At 39.0% G+C, this 20,090-nt stretch overlaps 1 protein-coding gene across 1 annotated transcript in view; it reads left to right on the top strand.

The window, feature by feature from the left end:
• LOC126458188 (ryanodine receptor) overlaps nt 1-20,090 on the top strand; it is a 740,760-nt gene that overhangs the window by 522,105 nt on the left and 198,565 nt on the right. The window contains exons 62-63 of the mRNA XM_050095064.1: nt 1,579-1,783; nt 13,993-14,111. Of these exons, the coding sequence (XP_049951021.1) occupies nt 1,579-1,783; nt 13,993-14,111 (324 nt within the window). The remainder of the gene's footprint in view (nt 1-1,578; nt 1,784-13,992; nt 14,112-20,090) is intronic.

Here is a 20,090-nt window from a genome sequence, read left to right on the forward strand (position 1 = left end):
GTTTTGAAACTACATATTATAAGGTATCACAACAAATATCTTTAAGTGACAAAGGAAATAAATTATAGGAACTACAGGCATTTTTGAACAGTTACATAGTGGCTACCTATCTCTACCTGAGTGGGTAATGTGACCAGTGCCATTGCAGCAGGACCACATGTTTGTTATTCTGATTTCCAGACGCATTTTCTAGACTTCTTGATGTCCTAGTATCTGTGACTATACCAAGTAGCTCTAGCAGCCCATTTTCAATCAGATTTTTGTATTATACCAAGTAAAACAGAACAGAGACAGTTTTAAATAACAAAAGTTAATTAATTCAAAACCATCACAAAGGGATGAATGACAGATGATAGCTTTGTTACTCACCATGGAGGCATTGAGCCACTGACAGGCACAGTGAAAACAGTGCAATGCATTATTTAAGCTTTTGGATGAAAAGTTTTTTTTCCCCACCAGCTCCAACAGTCAGAGACTGTAGCAATGTGTGTGTGAGTTGTGCTTGTGTGAATGTTTGTGTGTTTTCTATTTTGGAAGAAGGACTTTTTGCCCAGAAGCTTAAATGTGTAGCAGTCTTTTCACTGTGCATGTCTGCAACTCAATGTTGCCTCTATGTGGTGTTGTGAGTTCTTTTCATATTGTTGTTATTCCATCCTGGACTTCCCATTGGTGGGTGGTAGCTTTGTATATTTAAAGAGTTTAGAAGTCTGTATGATCAGCAATGTTATGTGTAATGTTTGGAAGTAATGAACTCTTATTAGGGTAGACACCTTGGTCACTTTCCCCAGCAAGTAGTATAGCCAGTTTTCATGATTGGACACCAAGTTAGCATTATTGGTTTACAGATGGAAGTATGAAATTGAAATAAATAACAAAGAAGTATGTATATAGGCCAAAATATGCTGTTAAGCATTGATATTGTAAAAAAGTATTACTTTACATATAAGTGAGATAACAAGAATAATATAAATCACATGACTGAGAATCAGAAAAGTTTTTGCTAAAGAATAACAGAACAAGCTTCCTCTGTCAAACTCACTGAAAAAATGATGGTGTATATTGGGACTAGTTTGCCCCTTCCTGACAGGGCAAAAAATATGCAGTGGTCATTTTTCCCTTCCTGGGCAATTTACCCCACCTTCCCTTAAATGTGCTTTTCCTTCCAAATATTTATACCCCTCCTTTCTTCTGAATTCAGTTTTTTTGCTGTTTCTTTCAGGTAAATATTTAGTAATATTAGTGATAAATAGCATCCTTGTCCATACCAGTGACAGTTTGCATTCCTGTTTGTTACAGTTTCCCGTTATTTATTGAGTCATATAAACTGCCTAATAATCTTCTTTATTTCTAGTAAACAAATGAATTCAGTATAGGTAGTGATTCTTGTAAGCTCTGAAGGCCTAAAAATTGTGAAATGTTGTGGATCATGGCATAGTGATTTGTGCTTTAGTGACTATGTAAAAGTTCATGAATAACTTGCCTTCTGTCAGTCATAAAACAGTTCCATAAAGTGAGTCATTTTTGTTGTATATTTCCATCCATTTCTGTGTGGAGGTTATTTGTGACCAATTTTTGCAGGCCAACGCGGTCTGGTGCTGGAGAATCAGAACAAACGACTGGTGCCATATCAGTAGAGCTGAGATTTGCATACAGTCTGTTGGAAAAATTAATACAATACCTAGACACTGCATCAATTAATATGAAAATGTTCAAACCATCAAGCACCTTCAGCCGACGGACAAGTTTCAAAACTTCAACAAGAGACATCAAATTCTTTTCGAAGGTATGGCATTTACTGTTTCAGGTTGACTGATAGTAAAAACTTGTGTCTGCCTGGCCCTTTCCCATTCTCAATAATGCTTCTTGTCCCTCCTTCTAGTGTCATCAGCTGCTCCATCACACTTGTAATTGTGGCAACAGATGTACAGAACTGAACATGTGAATACATTGATCAGAATACCCATGTTATTATAACAGTTGTTGCATGTCACATTTACTCACTGTACAATTATTATTCTCTGTTCTTCTGCTCTAATGACATTCAGTGTCTAATCATAAACTATCTTTTAATTGGGTTGAAATACATTTTAACTCAAATAGTGAAGTACGTGTATTTCAATGTTTAAGCTCAGCCCAGTGACAGATACCTTCCTTCCTCACATAAAATTAAAAAGCTCATCATCATCATCAGTTATCTGCTATATTAGCAGGTCCTTTGCCTCTCCATTTTCTGCGATCCATTGCTTCCTTCTTAAGGCTGCTGTATGTTGTACCGTCCATCATGTCATCCAGTATCTGGAATCTCTTCCTTCTTCGCTTCCTTTTCCCTTCTACATAACCTTCTAAAACTGTTTTTATCAGTCCGTCATTTTTTTCTTAATATATGCCCAATCCAATTTCTTTTTCTTCTCTTTATTACATCTAGTAACTGCCTTTTCTCTCCCACTCTTCTCAGTACCTCTTCATTTTTTACTCTGTCCATCCAACTTATTCCTTCCATCTTCCGCCATGTCCAGATCTCAAAAGCCTCCAGCCTTTCTCTGTCTTTTTTCCTCATAGTCCATGTTTCAGCGCCATATAGAAGAACACTCCATACAAGACATTTTATGAGTCTCTTTCTGAGTTCTCTGTCCATACCGCTGCAGAAGATTCTCCTTTTCTTATAAAACGCCTCTTTTGCCGTTGCTATCCTTGTTTTAATTTCTGTGGTGCACTTCCAGTCGGTGTCTATCCTGCTTCCAAGATACTTAAAATTTTGCACCTGTTCTAGTTTTTCTCCATTCAGCACAATTTTTAGTTCCTTATTTCCTCCTATTGCCAATACTTTTGTTTTATTTGTGTTAATTTTCATTCCATATTTGTTTCCGTTAGTTGCAATGGTGTCCACCAAATCCTGTAATTCTTTTTCCCCTGTGGCTAGAAGGACCATGTCATCAGCAAATCTCAAGCACCCTACTCTTCTTCCTCCAATATCTACTCCTTTGTCATCTAATGAGCATTGGTCAATCATATTTTCCAAGTACAGGTTGAAAAGAGTAGGTGATAAACAGCATCCTTGTCTTACTCCTTTCCCTAGTCTGATCCAGTTTGTACTTTCTCCTCTCACTTTAACTGAAACTTTTTGATTAAGGTACAATGAGTTTATAAGTCTTCTGGTTTTCCAGTCCACTCTCTTTTCCCTCATAATAGTCGCCAGCTTGTCCCAAACCACATTGTCAAATGCCTTTTCTAAATCGATGAAGCACATATATAGGTCTCTTCCTTTTTCAATAAACCTTTCTCCTAAGATTCGTAGGAGCCCTATTGCATCTCTGGTGCCCGTATTCCGTCTAAAGCCAAACTGCTCCTCGCCGAGATTCTCCTCTATTACTTTTTCAAGTCTTTTATTAATTATTCTTAACATCACTTTGGCTGCATGTGAAATGAGGCTGATTGTCCTGTGCTCGCTGCATTTCTTGGTTCCTTGTTTTTTCGGCAATGGAATCATTACTGTTGTCAAAAAGTCCTCAGGCCATTCACCACTGTCATATATTTTATTACATAACCTCAATATTTCTCTTATTCCATTGTGGTTCAAGCATTTTAGTATTTCTCCCGGTATTGTATCTGTACCTACTGCTTTGCCATTTTTCATTGCAGCAATAGCAGACTTTACTTCTTCCATTATGATGGTCGGTCCTTTCTCTTCATCACTTACACTGTTGTGTGATTCAAGTTCCAGAGTTTCTGGTTTGCTATTTGTGTCATATAGCTCTTTTATATATTCTTCCCATCTCTGGAGGACATCGTCACGATCTTTATACACTACCTCTTCGTCTTTACTCAAAATTTCCATAGTAGCACTTCCTGCTCTGTTTTGTTCCCATGTCATAGTCTTTACTCTGTTGTATAGTAAGTCGTATCTTCCTTTCCTGTCCAGTTCTTCAATTTCATCACATTCCTCTTTTAGCCATTTTTTCCTAGCCTGCTCTGTTTCTCTTCGCAGTTCGTTATTTAACCTTCGGTATATCTTTCTTGCATCTTCAGTGTTCTTGTTTTTCAATTTTCTTCTCTCCTCCATCTTGGAAATCATTTCTTGTATGACCCATGGTTTTTTTGACCTTTTCCCTTTTACATATCCTATATTTTGCTGTCCTGCTTTAATGATTCCTTCTTTCAGCATATTCCAGTACTCGTTGGCATTATCAGGTGCTTCTTTGTCTCGTAATGTGTTTAGAAAGTCCCGAGACAGCATTTCTGTAATTTGTTCTTTGTTGGACCTTATCTTCTCTAGATCCCATTTCTTCACCATTGTCGCCTTTTTCAGTTTTTTCATTCTTATTTCTATTTCTGCCATAAGTAAGTTGTGGTCACTATTAATATCTGCACCTGGTAATGTGTGCACCTTCTTGATTCCATTCCTGTATCTTTCTTCTACCAGTATAAAATCGATTTGGTTTCTATATTTATCCCCTGGTGATTTCCAAGTGTAGAGCCTCCTCTTATGGTTCTTGAACCATGTGTTTGCCACTATCAGCTGCCTTTCCCTGCAGAAGTCAATTAACCATTCACCTCTGTCATTTCTCTTTCCAAGACCATGACTGCCTACTATGTTTCCCTCTTTCCCTTCTCCCACAATGGCGTTCCAGTCTCCCATTACTATTTTGCAGCATTTTTTATTTTCGTCCATTATTCTCTCTATTACATTGTACGTTTCCTCTACAATTTGGTCATCATGTTCTGAAGTTGGCATATACACCTGGACAATCAGTAAATCTTTTTGTGCTCCTTTCAGCCTTACATCAATAACCCGGTCATTTGCATACTCTACATATTCCACACATTTAGCCAATTCCTTTGTCATAATCATTCCTACTCCATTAATTCCTTTTATTTCTCCTCCTGAGTAGTAGAATACATATTCATCTGACTGCAACTCTCCATGTCCATTCCATCTTACTTCAGCAACTCCTACGAGGTCCATATGATTCTTTTCCATCTCTCTTTTAAGGTTTTCTAGTTTTCCTGCTTGTAGCAGAGTTCTGACATTCCAGGTACCAATTCTCATTTTGATTTTTTGCCTCCTTTCAAGTTGTCCCCCCCGGAGATCCGAATGGGGGACTATTTTACCTCCGGACACTGATTTAACATGAGAGGAAGCCATTTTTGTGCATAAAATGGAGACTGCATTATGCAGGGAAGATAATCTGCGGTGGTATTCCGTTGCCTTCCGCAGTTCTGGAGGCCGCCCCTAACATGGGATACAGACGCCTTTTGCAGCCGCCCGCTCCGGGTCAGACGCTGCATGAGAAGTATAGGTTGGAAAATGAAAGACCCCTAGCCCTCGAAACCTAATAGCGTCAGGGTCGGAAAAGAACAAGAGCTGGCCGAGGGTGGCCAGATAGGAAAGATAAGAGTGAGGAGCCTGGCATAAGTAAGTGGAAGCAATGCCAGGACTCAGCTCGGGGCCCCGTGGTCGCCAGCCACGTATCACTAGGTGTGACTCCCTGAGGTAGCTCATACATTGCCATATTGTGCCATTCTGCTGAATAGTGGCACGTGTTCATCTCTGCACAGTAGAAGGGAACAGTTCAGTGACTGCACACAGATATTTTTATTGATGCAACATTGAAATAAGTCATGTATACTTTCATATTATTCATGAATTTGAACTTAGGCACATCTCAACAGCACGTAGGTAATTAACATTAAAGAAAAAGTTGGACGTACACTAAGTGAGCAAGCAGTACAATGATGGTTTGAAAAATTCCATTCTGGTGATACAAACTTTTAACATGAAATTTGTATCCTATTTGCAGCCACTGGCAAGGAAAATTGTAATGATGTAATGAATCTAGCAGCAATATCATGTCCACACAACTCCAGAGTTTTGCTGGACTCTCAGGACCATATAAACATGAGTCCGACTTGAGGTCACATAACAGTATGATATGTTATCCAGAATGTTAGCATTCATTGCTCTCCTAAAATGTAAATTTTTCACTTTTGTGTAATTTAGTGACAGTTTGAAAAATAACATGTCTGGATACATACCCCAAAAATATACAGAAACTGTTTGTTACAAGAAAATAAAAAAAAAATGTCTACAGCAATTATAATGAAATTCAACTTTGCTCAACAATATTACATTCATATGAAATTTCTGTGTTGGAGAACTTAGTGATAAGAAGTTTTATTAATATCATCCAATTATAATGAATTACAACTTTATTCAGCAGTAACATCTCTGTTGGAGAACTTAACAATGTGAACAGTTTTTATTAATATCATCCACACATTCTTAGTGCAATTATGAATTAACTTACTGTCAGACACACTGGATTCCAAATTACCCTCAGTGTCACATTGCTGCAAGACTGAAATTAAGCATGGAGAAGTAGCCACTTTTCCACTTTTATAAATAAAGTGTTCAGAATTATCTGTGACACACTAAATGTTGAAATGCTTTTTCCAGAGGAAGTTTTTGAAATTGCAGCTGTATATTTTTCTAATATATTGATGGTGGGGCAAAAAATTGCCAAGAAGAAGTTTTGCAACATAAATGAAAGATAGTAGGCATGTTTCTACCTCTGAAAGATGGTGTCTATTGAAATTTCACACCAGTCACATAAGAGTGGTGCTAGTAGCACCACTGTGAGAATGTCTGCTTTAAATACACACTGTAGAGGTTGTGAGCATAGTTACCTTTGAGTTTGGACGTGATGAGTTGATTTAGTAAAGAATACCTTTAAAGTGACAAAGATGCTATTATCAACACCTCACTGAGTTTAAATACTAAAGCGTGCTTAAAAGAAATCTCTAAACCTCTTACTCACCTGATTAATTGCAGCATTAGAGAAAACATGTATCCAACGGTTCTAAACATGAGTGTAGTGAAACCAGTGTATAAAAAGGGAAGTAAGGAAGATGTCTCCAACAATAGACCAATATCATTAATTCCCACTTTTAGTAAGATATTTGAAAGCATTATCCTTTCTCAGGTAAGTGCCTTTTTCACAAAACATAAACTGCTTGTAGATTCACAGCATGGCTTCAGAAAAGAGCTAAGTACAACCACAGAAGTTATACAGTTCATCCATGATGTTTACTGTCTGTTGGACCAGAAGATGTAGACTGCAGGTATATTTTTGGACATGACAAGAGCATTTGATGCGGTAAACCATAGGGTACTTCTTAAAAAGCTAAAATCTTACAGTATTGGGGATCAAGCCATAAATCTTCTAACCACATACCTGCTGAATCGTAAGCAAAGCACTAAATTGTCATACAAACTAGATAATAAAATCATGAACTCCCAGTCCACCAGTGAACCTGTATTACAAGGTCAATCCTTGGACCCTTTCTCTTCCTGATATATATTAACAACATTGCACAACCCATTAACTCCTACATTGTAAGCTATGCAGATGACACGTCAATCTTATTCTATGGGAGTGAATCTAATGAGCTAGAATCTCTTGCTACTAGTGGTGTAACAGAAGTAACAATATACTTCAATGAGCAGGGACTCAAGGTGAATGTCACCAAATCTCAACTACTGACATTTAAAATAGGCAAGTTCTCACCACAACAATATGAATAGTGTGTTTAATATCTCTGCAGCAGAAAATGGTAACAATAAATTCCTGGGTGTGTATGTTGATGAAAATTTGCGGTGGACATACCACATTAATTTCGCATGCGGAAAAGTCGGTAGTGCCATATATCTCTTCAGCCATCTCGCAAAGATAGTTCCTAGCCAAGCCCTGAAATTAGTATATTATGGAACACTTTACCCCTTTTTCAATTACGGAATTGAAATATGGGGCTGTCCAGCTGATGCACATTTAAAAAGAATGCTACTACTACTACATAAAAGAGCAATAAGACATATACATGGGATGGGACATAGAGATTCATGTCGAGAAGTATTTGTGCAGCAGAAATATCTGACAATATATTCTCTGTACATCTTCAAAATAGTTGTACTTTTTCTAAGTCAACCAACAGAAGCTATCAAGAGCAGTGATGTACATGATCACAACACTAGAACTAAGTGTAACTATTTCCGTAACAGAACAACGTTAAAAATGACTGATAGAAGTCTATATATCAATGGTTTGATTTGGTATAACAAGCTACCAAACGCTCTAAGAACGTACACAGGAAATGTTTTTAAAACAAAATTAAAATCTTTTCTAATAGAAAAATGTTTATATTCTTTCAACGAATTTTAAGATAGTGATTGTAACATGAGGCACTAGCATATCAGTTGTAAAGTGATAAAAGTAAAAAATAGACATAAGAAGCAACAGCTACAGAATATAGTGTACTTCAAAAGTGTAAATATAACCATAGTATTAAGTCTTACATTTGCAAAAGCCATCATTACAATGGCTCCACGCAAAAAAAAAAAAAAAAAAAATGTAAATAAATAAATAAGGTCATGTAATAGGGCTGTGAGGAGCTGTAAGTTCTTAATGTGATATTGCAGAAAGACTCAACAGGAATGTAGCCACTGTACATGATTCCAGCAGTGGTGGTCATGGGAATGTGCAGTTGCAAGAAGACCAGACTTCAGTAGTGCCACGTGACACTACTGAGAAGGAAGTCCATCGTGTTTGGTGTATGGCTCTGGCACATAATACTGCATCTGTAACAGCAGTTTGGCCAGCAGTAGGCACCACAGTTGCACAACAAACTGTTACAAATCAGTTACTTCAAGAACAGTTCCAAGCCAAATGTCCTGTAGTGTGCATTCCACTGATGCCTAACTACCGCCATTTGCAACCTCAGTAGTGTCGAGTGAGAACTTACTGGAGGGCAGGGTGCGGTCTGTTGTGTTTTCTGATGAGAGCTGGTTCTGCCTTGATGCCAGTGATGGCTGTGTTGCGTTATTATTATTATTATTATTATATAATAATTCCAATTCCAAAGAAAGCATGTGCTGACAGGTGTGAAAATTACCAAACTATCGGTGTAATAAGTCACAGTTGCAAAATACTAGCATGAATTCTTTGCGGAAGAATGGAAAAACTGGTTGAAGTTGACCTCAGGGAAGATGAGTTTCAATTCTGGAGAAATGTAGTAACACACGAGACAGTACTGACCCTATGACTTCTCATAGAAGATAGGTCAAGGAAAGGCAAACCTACATTTATAGCATTTGTAACCATAGAGAAAACTTGACAATATTGACTGGAATACTCTCTTTCAAATTCTAATTGTGGCAGGGTTAAAGTACAGGGAGCAAAAGGCTATTTACAATTTGTACAGAAACTATCCTTGCTATTTTTCAATCTATGTATTGAGCAAGCAGTAAAGCAAACAAAAGAAAAATTTGGAGTATGAATTAAAGTCCAGCGAGAGGAAATAAAAACTTTGAGGTTTGCCGATGACATTGTAATAGTATCAGAGACAGCAAAGGACTTGAGAGAACAGTTGAGCAGAATGGACTGTGTCTTGAAAAAAGGATATAAGATAAACACCAACAAAAGCAGAATTGGGGTAATGGAATGTAGTTGAATTAAATGAGGTGATACCGAGGCAGTTAGATTAGGAAATGAGACACACAAAGTATTAGATGAGTTTTGCTATTTGAGCAGCAAAATAATTGATGATGGCTGAAGTATAGAGGGCATAAAATGTAGACTGGCAATGGCAGGAAAAGTGTTTCCAAAGAAGAGAAATTTTTTAACATCCAGAATAGATTTCATTGTTGTTGTTGTTGTGGTCTTCAGTCCTGAGACTGGTTTGATGTAGCTCTCCATGCCACTCTATCCTGTGCAAGCTTCTTCATCTCCCAGTACCTACTGCAGCCTACATCCTTCTGAATCTGCTTAGTGTATTCATCTCTTGTTCTCCCTCTACGATTTTTACCCTCCACGCTGCCCTCCAGTACTAAATTGGTGATCCCTTGAAGCCTCAGAACATGTCCTACCAACCGATCCCTTCTTCTGGTCAAGTTGTGCCGCAAACTCCTCTTCTCCCCAATTCTATTCAATACCTCTTCATTAGTTATGTGATCTGACCATCTAATCTTCAGCATTCTTCTGTAGCACCACACTTCAAAAGCTTCTATTCTCTTCTTCTCTAAACTATTTATCGTCCATATTTCGCTCCCATACATGGCTACACTCCATACAAATACTTTCAGAAATGACTACCTGACACGTAAATCTATATTCGATGTTAACAAATTTCCCTTCTTCAGAAACGCTTTCCTTGTCATTGCCAGTCTACATTTTATATCCTCTGTACTTCGACCATCATCAGTTATTTTGCTCCCCAAGCAGCAAAACTCCTTTACTACTTTAAGTGTCTCATTTCCTAATCTAATTCCCTCAGCATCACCTGACTTAATTCGACTACATTCCATTATCCTTGTTTTGCTTTTGTTGATGTTCATCTTATACCCTCCTTTCAAGACACTGTCCATTCCATTCAACTGCTCTCCCAAGTCCTTTGCTGTCCCTGACAGAACTACAATGTCATCAGCGACCGTCAAGTTTTTTATTTCTTCTCCATGGATTTTAATACCTACTCCAAACTTTTCTTTTGTTTCCTTTACTGCTTGCTCAATATACAGATTGAACAATATCGGGGAGAGGCTACAACCCTGTCTCACTCCCTTCCCAACCACTGCTTCCCTTTCATGTCCCTCGACTCTTACAACTGCCATCTGCTTTCTGTACAAATTGTAAATAGCCTTTTGCTCCCTGTATCTTACCCCTGCCACCTTCAGAATTTGAAAGGGAGTATTCCAGTCAACATTGTCGAAAGCTTTCTCTAAGTCTACAACTGCTAGAAACATAGGTTTGCCTTTCCTTAATCTTTCCTCTAAGATAACTTGTAGGGTCAGTATTGCCTCACGTGTTCCAACATTTCTACGGAATCCAAACTGATCTTCCCCAAGGTCGGCTTCTACCAGTTTTTCCATTTGTCTGTAAAGAATTTGCGTTAGTATTTTGCAGCTGTGACTTATTAAACTGATAGTTTGGTAATTTTCACATCTCTCAACACCTGCTTTCTTTGGGATTGGAATTATTATATTCTTCTTGAAGTCTGAGGCAATTTCGCTAGTCTCATACATCTTGCTCACCAGATGGTAGAGTTTTGTCACGATTGGCTCTCCCAAGGCTGTCAGTAGTTCTAATGGAATGTTGTCTACTCCCGGGGTCTTGTTTCGACTTAGGTCTTTCAGTGCTCTGTCAACTCTTCACGCAGTATCATATCTCCCATTTCATCTTCATCTACCTCCTCTTCCATTTTCATAATTTTGTCCTCAAGTACATCGCCCCTGTATAGACCCTCTATATACTCCTTCCACCTTTCTGCTTTCCCTTCTTTGCTTGGAACTGGGTTTCCATCTAAGCTCTTGATATTAATACAAGTGGTTCTCTTTTCTCCAAAGGTCTCTTTAATTTTCCTGTAGGCAGTATCTATCTTACCCCTTGTGAGATAAGCCTCTACATCCTTACATTTGTCCTCTAGCCATCCCTGCTTAGCCATTTTGCACTTCCTGTTGATCTCATTTTTGAGACGTTTGTATTCCTTTTTGCCTACTTCACTTACTGCATTTTTGTATTTCCTCCTTTCATCAATTGTTAGGAAGTTTTTTTATGAAAGTATTTGTATGGAGTGTGGCCATGCATGAAAGTGAAACATGGATGATAAACAGTTTAGACAATAGGAGATGTGGTGCTACAGAAGAATGCTGAAGATTAGATGGTTAGATGATGCAGCTAATGAGGAGGTACTGAACAGAATTGGGGAGAAAAGAAATTTGTGGCACAGCCTAGCTAGAAGAAGGGATCAGTTGGTAGGACACATTCTGAGACATCAAGGGATCATCAGTTTAGTACTGGAGGAAAGCGTCGAGGTAAAAATCGTAGAGAGACCAAGAGCTGAATACAGTAAGCAGATTCAGAAGGACATAGGTTGCATAATTTGGTTGCGATTGATGATCTAAACAAACCGACTCTACATGTGAGTCTTGAGTCTCCAAATGCTTTTTCCAATGTTGTCCAGGCTTGTGCTGCCATATTTGTGTGCCTTATATGAGAATAATTCATCTTGTCCATGAAAGGTATAATCTGGGAATGTGCCTTTTTGTCCCTCTTCTTCTAAGAATTGTACAGTCTTGTCGGATCTGAAGGAGGGTTTTCAGCAACATCCTACAGTTTGTCATGGACCAGATACACATTCATGGTAAGTTTCTACCTCAAATAATTTTCACGCCCAAGCTATGGAAGTCCAGATGGGGCTGTACCACTCATTTTTAGCTTTGAGTAAGAAAAAAAATATTGCCAGTCTGTACACACAAATGATCAATCGGCAAAAAATGAATGATTGGCACACACATAACTTCCAACCTGGCTCTGATTTTCCATGCCTGACTTTGATTTTAACATTCATAAAACCTTACTTTCACACCTGTATCTGGACCCATTACTTTTTGTTGATCCTTTTTTTAAATATAAACATTACTACATGTCGCAGAACATGTAATCAACACCAAGAATTAAAAAAAAAGATTTACATACCTCAACAGCTGCATCATCTACAAATAGTCTGATCATTAATATACAATATGAACAGCAAGGGACCCAACACGCTTCCCTGTGATACACTGGAAGTTTCTTCTACATGTGTTCATGACTCACCATTCAAGATTACGTGCTGCATCCTACCTACCAAGAAATCCTCAGTCCAGTTATATATTCTGTCTGATACACCACATGATCTTATATATTGTTATGTATAATCAGTGATTTTACAATGTAAACCAAATGGTTAGGAAATAATTGATCATAAATATTTTCTGTTTTTTATGTGTTCTAATTGCAGGTACACTTACTACATGCTATGTAATCCTACAGGATCGAGTAAAAAAAACAGTTCAATTGATTTCCACAACTATACAATCCATGTTCGAATTAAATCGAGTGATGCTGAGGGTATTAGATTAGGAAATGAGATGCTTAAAGTAGTAAAGGAGTTTTGCTATTTGGGGAGAAAAATAACTGATGATGATCAAAGTAGAGAGGATATAAAATGTAGACTGGCAATGGCAAAGAAAGCATTTGTGAAGAAGAGAAATTTGTTAACATCGAGTATATACTTAAGTGTCAGGAAGTTGTTTCAGAAAGTATTTGATGGAGTGTAGCCATGTATGGAAGTGAAACGTGTACAATAAATAGTTTGGACAAGAAGAGAATAGAAGCTTTCAAAATGTGGTGCTACAGAAGAATGCTGAAGATTAGATGGGTAGATCACATAACTAATGAGGAGGTATTGAATAGAATTAGGGAGAAGAGAAATTTGTGGCACACCTTGACTAGAAGAAGGGATTGGTTGGTAGGACATGTTCTGAAGCATCAAGGGATCGCCAATTTAATGTTGGAGGTCAGCATGGATGGTAAAAATCGTAGAGGGAGACCAAGAGATGGATACACTAAGCAGATTCAGAAGGATGTAGGTTGCAGTAGGTACTGGGAGATGAAGAAGCTTGCACAGGATAGGGAAGCATGGAGAGCTGCATCAAACCAGACTCTAGGCTGAAGACCACAACAACAACAATGATCCATGTAGCAAAAGAATAGACCAGAATATTTTATAGATTTAGTGGGCAGTAGTATACAAGTTTGAAAAGGTGGGAAGGTTTGTGGGTAGGATGTTCCTTAGTTCTTGGTAAGGGATAAGTGGTAGAAGTCCAGGCAAAGGATGTGTTTAAGTTGTTCCAATCCAGGGTGATTTTGATGATGGTGGTGGTGGTGGGGGGGACTATTCTTTTACAGCTGGTTTTTTTTTGGGGGGGGGGGGGGGGTGATTGTAATATTTATCAGTCATAACAGCTATTTACAGACACTACTAATGTATTTCTTGACTTGTTGCACATCCCATTAGCTTCTTTTTTGTGTTGGGATATGCAGAACACAGTGTGATTAAATATAAACTATGATTCGTAGACAATGCGTTATACTTCTACTACAATGCACTTATTTGTTGCAGGTTGTGCTTCCTCTAATGGAAAAGTATTTCAGCACCCACAGAAATTACTTCATTGCTGTAGCAACAGCCACTAACAATGTAGGGGCAGCATCACTTAAAGAAAAGGAAATGGTAGCAAGGTACGTATTTCTTCTTTAGTCTTAGTTGAAAATTCAGAATATCGTCTTGCCTATGGCCCAGTGGCTTTCACTTTACATGTTTTTCCATTAACCTTGATGTGAAGTAGCTAATGTGTAACTTTATTTTGTTAGTTCTTTATTTTACAGATCATATTCATGACATATGTTATGATGCAGAAAGTTTGAATTGAACAAAAGATTGAAGAAACAATTAAAAAAACCTGAGCAATGGATGATTTGCAAGAACAAAATAAAAATGAGGAAAGATTGGTACTCATTACGTATATGAGTCATTGAACAGCAAACAGGCAATTTTAGTAGTGGACATTTAGCCCCTGGACAAAGTAGTTCATCAGATGGAGAAAAACATGGGCACACACATACCCACACATACACGGTCCTGTCACATTAATGTGACCACTGCCTATATTCCACGTCATCTTGCAATCAGTAACCACTCATAGACAGCATATGGCAGCAACAGCAGTGGAGGGTGAATATGGCGAGTCAGGGAGAGGAGCAGGGGGATGGGGGAGGGGGGGGGGGCATGTGGAAAACAGTGCAGTCATTGTTATAATGCGAAACAGAGCAATTTATCTGACACCCTAAATGGCATAATCATTGGCTTTTGTGCCAAGGGTGCAAGCATTTCCAAAATTGCTAACTTTGCAATTGTTTGCATGCCACCAGGGTTTAATTATTCGGTGCATGGCAAAATTACGCTATCCAAAACTGCACCAAGGCAACTGTGGTGCACCACAGGCCATAGACGACAGGGGCAAACGACAGCTGCAGAGTTGTGTATGGGTGAATAGACATGCCACTGTTGAGCAAGTGACTTTTGAGATGAACTAAGGGGCTATTGACAGGGTCTCCATAACAGATATTCTGCAAACATTGCTGCGTATGGGCCTTCACAGCAGGCACTTGGTTCACGTTCCCATGTTGCCTGCTCTTCATGGGCATCAGGGGCTAGAATCTGCATGCCAATACCACAACTGGATGTCCTCTTAGTTGTGACAGGGGGCCTTTTCAAATGAATCACATTTTATGCTCCATTGGACAGATGGCCATTGGCATGTACAATGTGAAATGTATGAAAGTAAACACCTTACACCAATCATCGGAAGGGTTCAGGCTGGAGGAGGTGGCACTCCCTGGGTTATCTCTCGATTCTTGATGGCACAATGGATCGCCACAAGTATGTATCTATTGTTGGGGACCATGTCAGCCCCTGCATAGAGTTTAATATAATTGGATTGATTAAAAATCTACTCACCAGGAGGTGGCAGGAAAGTTAATGAAATGTGCGAGCTTTTGGCATCAGTGGCTCCTTCTTCTGCTGGAAAGGTTGATTGGGATGAATGAAAAGGACTAGCGAGGTTTAGGAAATGGGGAGAACTACGGAAAAGTCATCCAGAACCTTGGGTCAGGGGAGACTTATTGGATGGCATGAGAAGGCTCCAAAAGCTAGCCCATATTGTTAACTCTTATATGTTTTTCCCTGCTGCTGCTTGGTAAGTGGACTTTTTTTTTTTTTTTTTTTTTTTTTTTTTTTTTTTTCCAATTATGTTTTTAAGTATTGATTATTTTCATTGATGTATTAACTTTTCTGGCCAGCATTCCTTCTTATGTAATATCCTTGTCAGTCTTTGTTGTCACCTATCTTGGTCAAAATGTCTTCTGTTTTCAACCTTTAGAGCTAGTTTGCTTGTTTATTTATCTGTACCACCTATGTTAACCAACATCTTGCCCCTATGTCTTTTCTGATCTGATGCATTCCACACAGTCAGCCTTTCCTTCTCACCCTGTCCCGTAAGTCTCCTCTGAACCAGAGTTGTGGGCAACTTTTTCCGTAACCTTCCCCACTTTCTAAACCTCACCAGTTCTTTTCCTTCACCCTTCTTCCTTCCCCTTCAATCCTGCCACCAGAAGAAGGAGCCACTGTCTCCAAAAGCTTGCACATCTCCTTAATTTTTACATGTGTTTTCTCCTGCCACTGTTTGGTGAGTAGATTTTATGTCAATCCAGTTATGTTTTCAATAACTGATTATATTCATTGATATATTACCTGTATATGATATATTACCTATACATGCCTTATATGCCCTCCATATACCTCAGAGTAGTAGCATTAGTGCCTCCATCCAACTCTCTTCGTGACATATGGGCTGCTTTCACATTCTGTGTGACATTTCTACCATTCCATACTCCCCAGACGATAACTGGTTGTATGATGGCGCTGGAACCCACACAGTTCAGCCAGTTCATTGAACGGATTAGATTCCTATTTTCATCCCTGATCTACCATAATATGAAGTGGGCATCTGAAGCATGCTAACCAGTGTGCAACGAACAAGTTTGATAATGTCTTGTCTACTATGTCTGTGACTGTTATGGCTCTTCCCATGTTGTGCACATATCTGCTGCCATGAGCAAGTATCTATAATGCTCTGATGATGGAAGTGGACACAGTAAGTCAAGGCGTACATTACTGAAACTTGCCAGTGATCCTGCAAAAGTTCTGACTTGTGCTTTGACATGTCATCGTACTTTGCAATGCTGACATTGAAGGCATTAGTGAGGCCAGGAATCAAATGCCACATCTTGGAATCGCTGTATAATGTAGGGCCGTGGCCTCTGTCATTAGACGTCACATCGTATCTTGACCTTGCTTCCTGGAACATCTGTTTGCTCCAGTCTTAATTTTGTGGGCCTATCTGTCAGTAAGTCCTGTAGCTCTTGATCTGACTCTTGTGCTGTGGCAAGTCCATCATAATTTAAGATGCTGATTAGAATGCAGATTTGTGGAAGATAGTCAGCAACTATGTTCTCTGCATCTCTAGTATGCTGTAAGTCCTTGGTGAACAGACTGACAGGCTCTATGTCCCAGAACTGCCATGGCGAACATTTATCGCTGATGTTGTGGAAGGCCGATGTGATAGGCTTATGGTTTGTGAAAATTGTATCTGGCTGGGCTTCAGTGTAAGGGAAAAAGTGCCTCATACTCTCGTATATCATTAACAACTCTCTATTGTATTCACTCGATTTTCTCTGTCTGTGCTGTAGCTGCTTTGAACAAAAACTCAATAACTTTTGGTGTAGTGCTGCTCCAGTCACAGTCTGGTGGGTGTCTACCACAATATTCAGTGGTGCCACAATATTCAGTGGCGCAGATGGGATAGCTCAATTGTCGAACCATCTGTGGTACCAGCAGATATTGTTGGCTTTAGCTTGACCTTGACTGGGGTGTAACAGCTGTCAGTTGGATGTATGCCATCTGTAACTCTAAGCTCTGTAACTGCACGGTAATCTTTCCAACTATGGTCTGGAGTTCTTCAGCGATGTTCTGTGATTGTTGATAGGCAGTGGCAGCACAGTTCGGCATTGGCTCCTCCAAGAACTCAGGTGCATGTTTGTCAACTTCTGCTGTGACTCTGTTAGTGGTCGCTGCTACAGATGCCGTGGCAGCCACCTCCAGTGTGGCATATGGCCTATCAGCTACTTGCAGTAGCTTATCCAACAGTTGTCCCTCATACACTATTAATGTCAACTGCACTTCAGGCAGAAGCTGTTGTTGCTAGATTTGTAGCAGCATCTTGTTAGATATTATTTTTTGCTAATATCTACCATGATCCACAAATGCCTCCAAAATTCCAACGAATTTCTGTCCCAATGTTGCTCCTGGTAAAGAACTTGTGAAAGTGTCTGCACAGATAACTTCATGCAGTGAGTGATTAGCGAAGTCTTCAGCACGGCATATGCTTGTTGGCGAGGTGGGTGTAAAATTACATCAAAAACTGTCATCACTGCTCTCTGGTCCAAATTATCAATAGCCAGCATAAATTGTCTGTGGTCTTCTGTGATCCACTGTCATGTGAAAATATTCTCAAAGATCGCAAACTATATGACAGGTTGTGTGGGTGTAAATGGTGGTGCTTGCAATTGTAGATGTGATGCAGTTGACATGAACTAGTGTAGCCAGCACATGAAAAAGCTACGGCACAGGTGTTGGATTTATCCATCATCTATTTGTTCCATTCCTTTCTCATATACACTTTGAATGGTTTATTTATCGAGACATCAAGAGGTTACAATTGCAAAGTAAGTCCTCCCTGAATAACTGCATGCCCTGTATTCCCCTGTTTCAATTTCTCTTTCACAGAATTTTTCAAATAACTACAAAGCTTCTCTAGTACAAGAAGAGCAAACTTCTTCAATAAAGCTCATTTCCTTCTCTCCCACACTTTGTTAATCCATAATTTCATACCAGCCTTGTCCATCGAACCCTTGTCATGTACATGAACAGCAACACCTGGCAGTATTTGAGAAGATTTTCGCATTGCTTTGTGCTTGAAAATTATCATTGGATGAAGTTTAATGCTTTTAGCACAACATGAAAGGCCAATAATGAAGTGCACTTTTTCATGTCCACTTGTTTTTGTAGTTACAGGCACAGCAAATGACAAGGGAGTTTCGTCCATATTCACTATTTGGCTTAGTTCACACTGCTTTGCTTTCGATGTTGAATAATAAAGTGATGGCTAGATAATATTTTCTCTTGATACTCTTGTGGCAATTTCTGAGATATTTGGTTTTGGTTCGCATGCTAAGTCCATAAAGCTTTCTAAAGTTGTAGCACCAACCAACTCCACCCTTACAATCTGTTTTAAATTCCAGTGTATCGCAAGCTTACGAGCATGTATTTGTATCATTTTCGATTAATTCTAGTGCTATTTTGAAGATGTCCTTGAATCCATTTCAATACATTTTGCTTTTAGTCCTCTATTTGCACATCTAGTCTTCCTAATTTTTTTCAGTTCATTTTTATTAGTCTGCCAATCGTGAATGGTTTCTTCTGTTGGTGGAGAGCTGAAATGCCACTCAGCTGCTCTGTTTCCATGTTCTTCTGCGTATGTTATTACTTTCAACTTATAGCCCTCATCATGTGAATAACCTTCTTTTTTTCCATTACAAAACTAGCTACTAACAAAAATTTATATTTTTACTGATAACACAAATCATTTTAAGTTCAAGTTCACTGGCACTGTAGACTGCAACAATGCATTGTAGGTGAGACATTGTTCTGGGTTTGTGATGGCAGTACAGGAAGGAGACAGTGTTAGCAACTGTGTGAATCCCCACAACTCATGTTCTTGGTGTATTGTATTCAAACATTATGAATCACCTCAAAGGGAACGATGACACTTAATCAGCATGGTTTCAGAAAACATTGTTCTTGTGCAACGCAGCTAGCTCTTTATTCGCATGAAGTAATGGCCGCTTGATTCTGTATTTCTAGATTTCTGGAAAGCTTTTGACACCGTTCCTCACAAGCAACTTCTAATCAAGCTGTGGGCCTATGGGGTATTGTCTCAGTTCTGCAACTGGATTCATGATTTCCTGTCAGGATGGTCGCAGTTCGTAGTAATAGACGGCAAATCATCGAGTAAAATTGAAGTGATATCAGGTATTCCCCAGGGAAGCATCCTGGGACCTCTGCTGTTCCTGAACTATATAAATGACCTGGGGGACAATCTGAGCAGTTCTCTTAGGTTGTTTGCAGATGATGCTGTAATTTACCATCTAGTAAGGTCATCCAAAGACCAGTATCAGTTGCAAAGCGATTTAGAAAAGATTGCTGTATGGTGTGGCAGGTGGCAGTTGACGCTAAATAACGAAAAGTGTGAGGTGATCCACATGAGTTCCAAAAGAAATCCGTTGGAATTCAATTACTCGATAAATAGTACAATTCTCAAGGCTGTCAATTCAACTAAGTACCTGGGTGTTAAAATTACGAACAACTTCAGTTGGAAAGACCACATAGATAATATTGTGGGGAAGGTGAGCTGAAGGTTGCATTTCATTGGCAGGACACTTAGAAGATGCAACAAGTCCACTAAAGAGACAGCTTACACTACACTCGTTCGTCCTCTGTTATATTGCTGCACCGTGTGGGATCCTTACCAGGTGGGATTG

The sequence above is a fragment of the Schistocerca serialis genome, chromosome 2 (assembly GCF_023864345.2).
Source record: "Schistocerca serialis cubense isolate TAMUIC-IGC-003099 chromosome 2, iqSchSeri2.2, whole genome shotgun sequence".
Classification (NCBI taxonomy): domain Eukaryota; kingdom Metazoa; phylum Arthropoda; class Insecta; order Orthoptera; family Acrididae; genus Schistocerca; species Schistocerca serialis.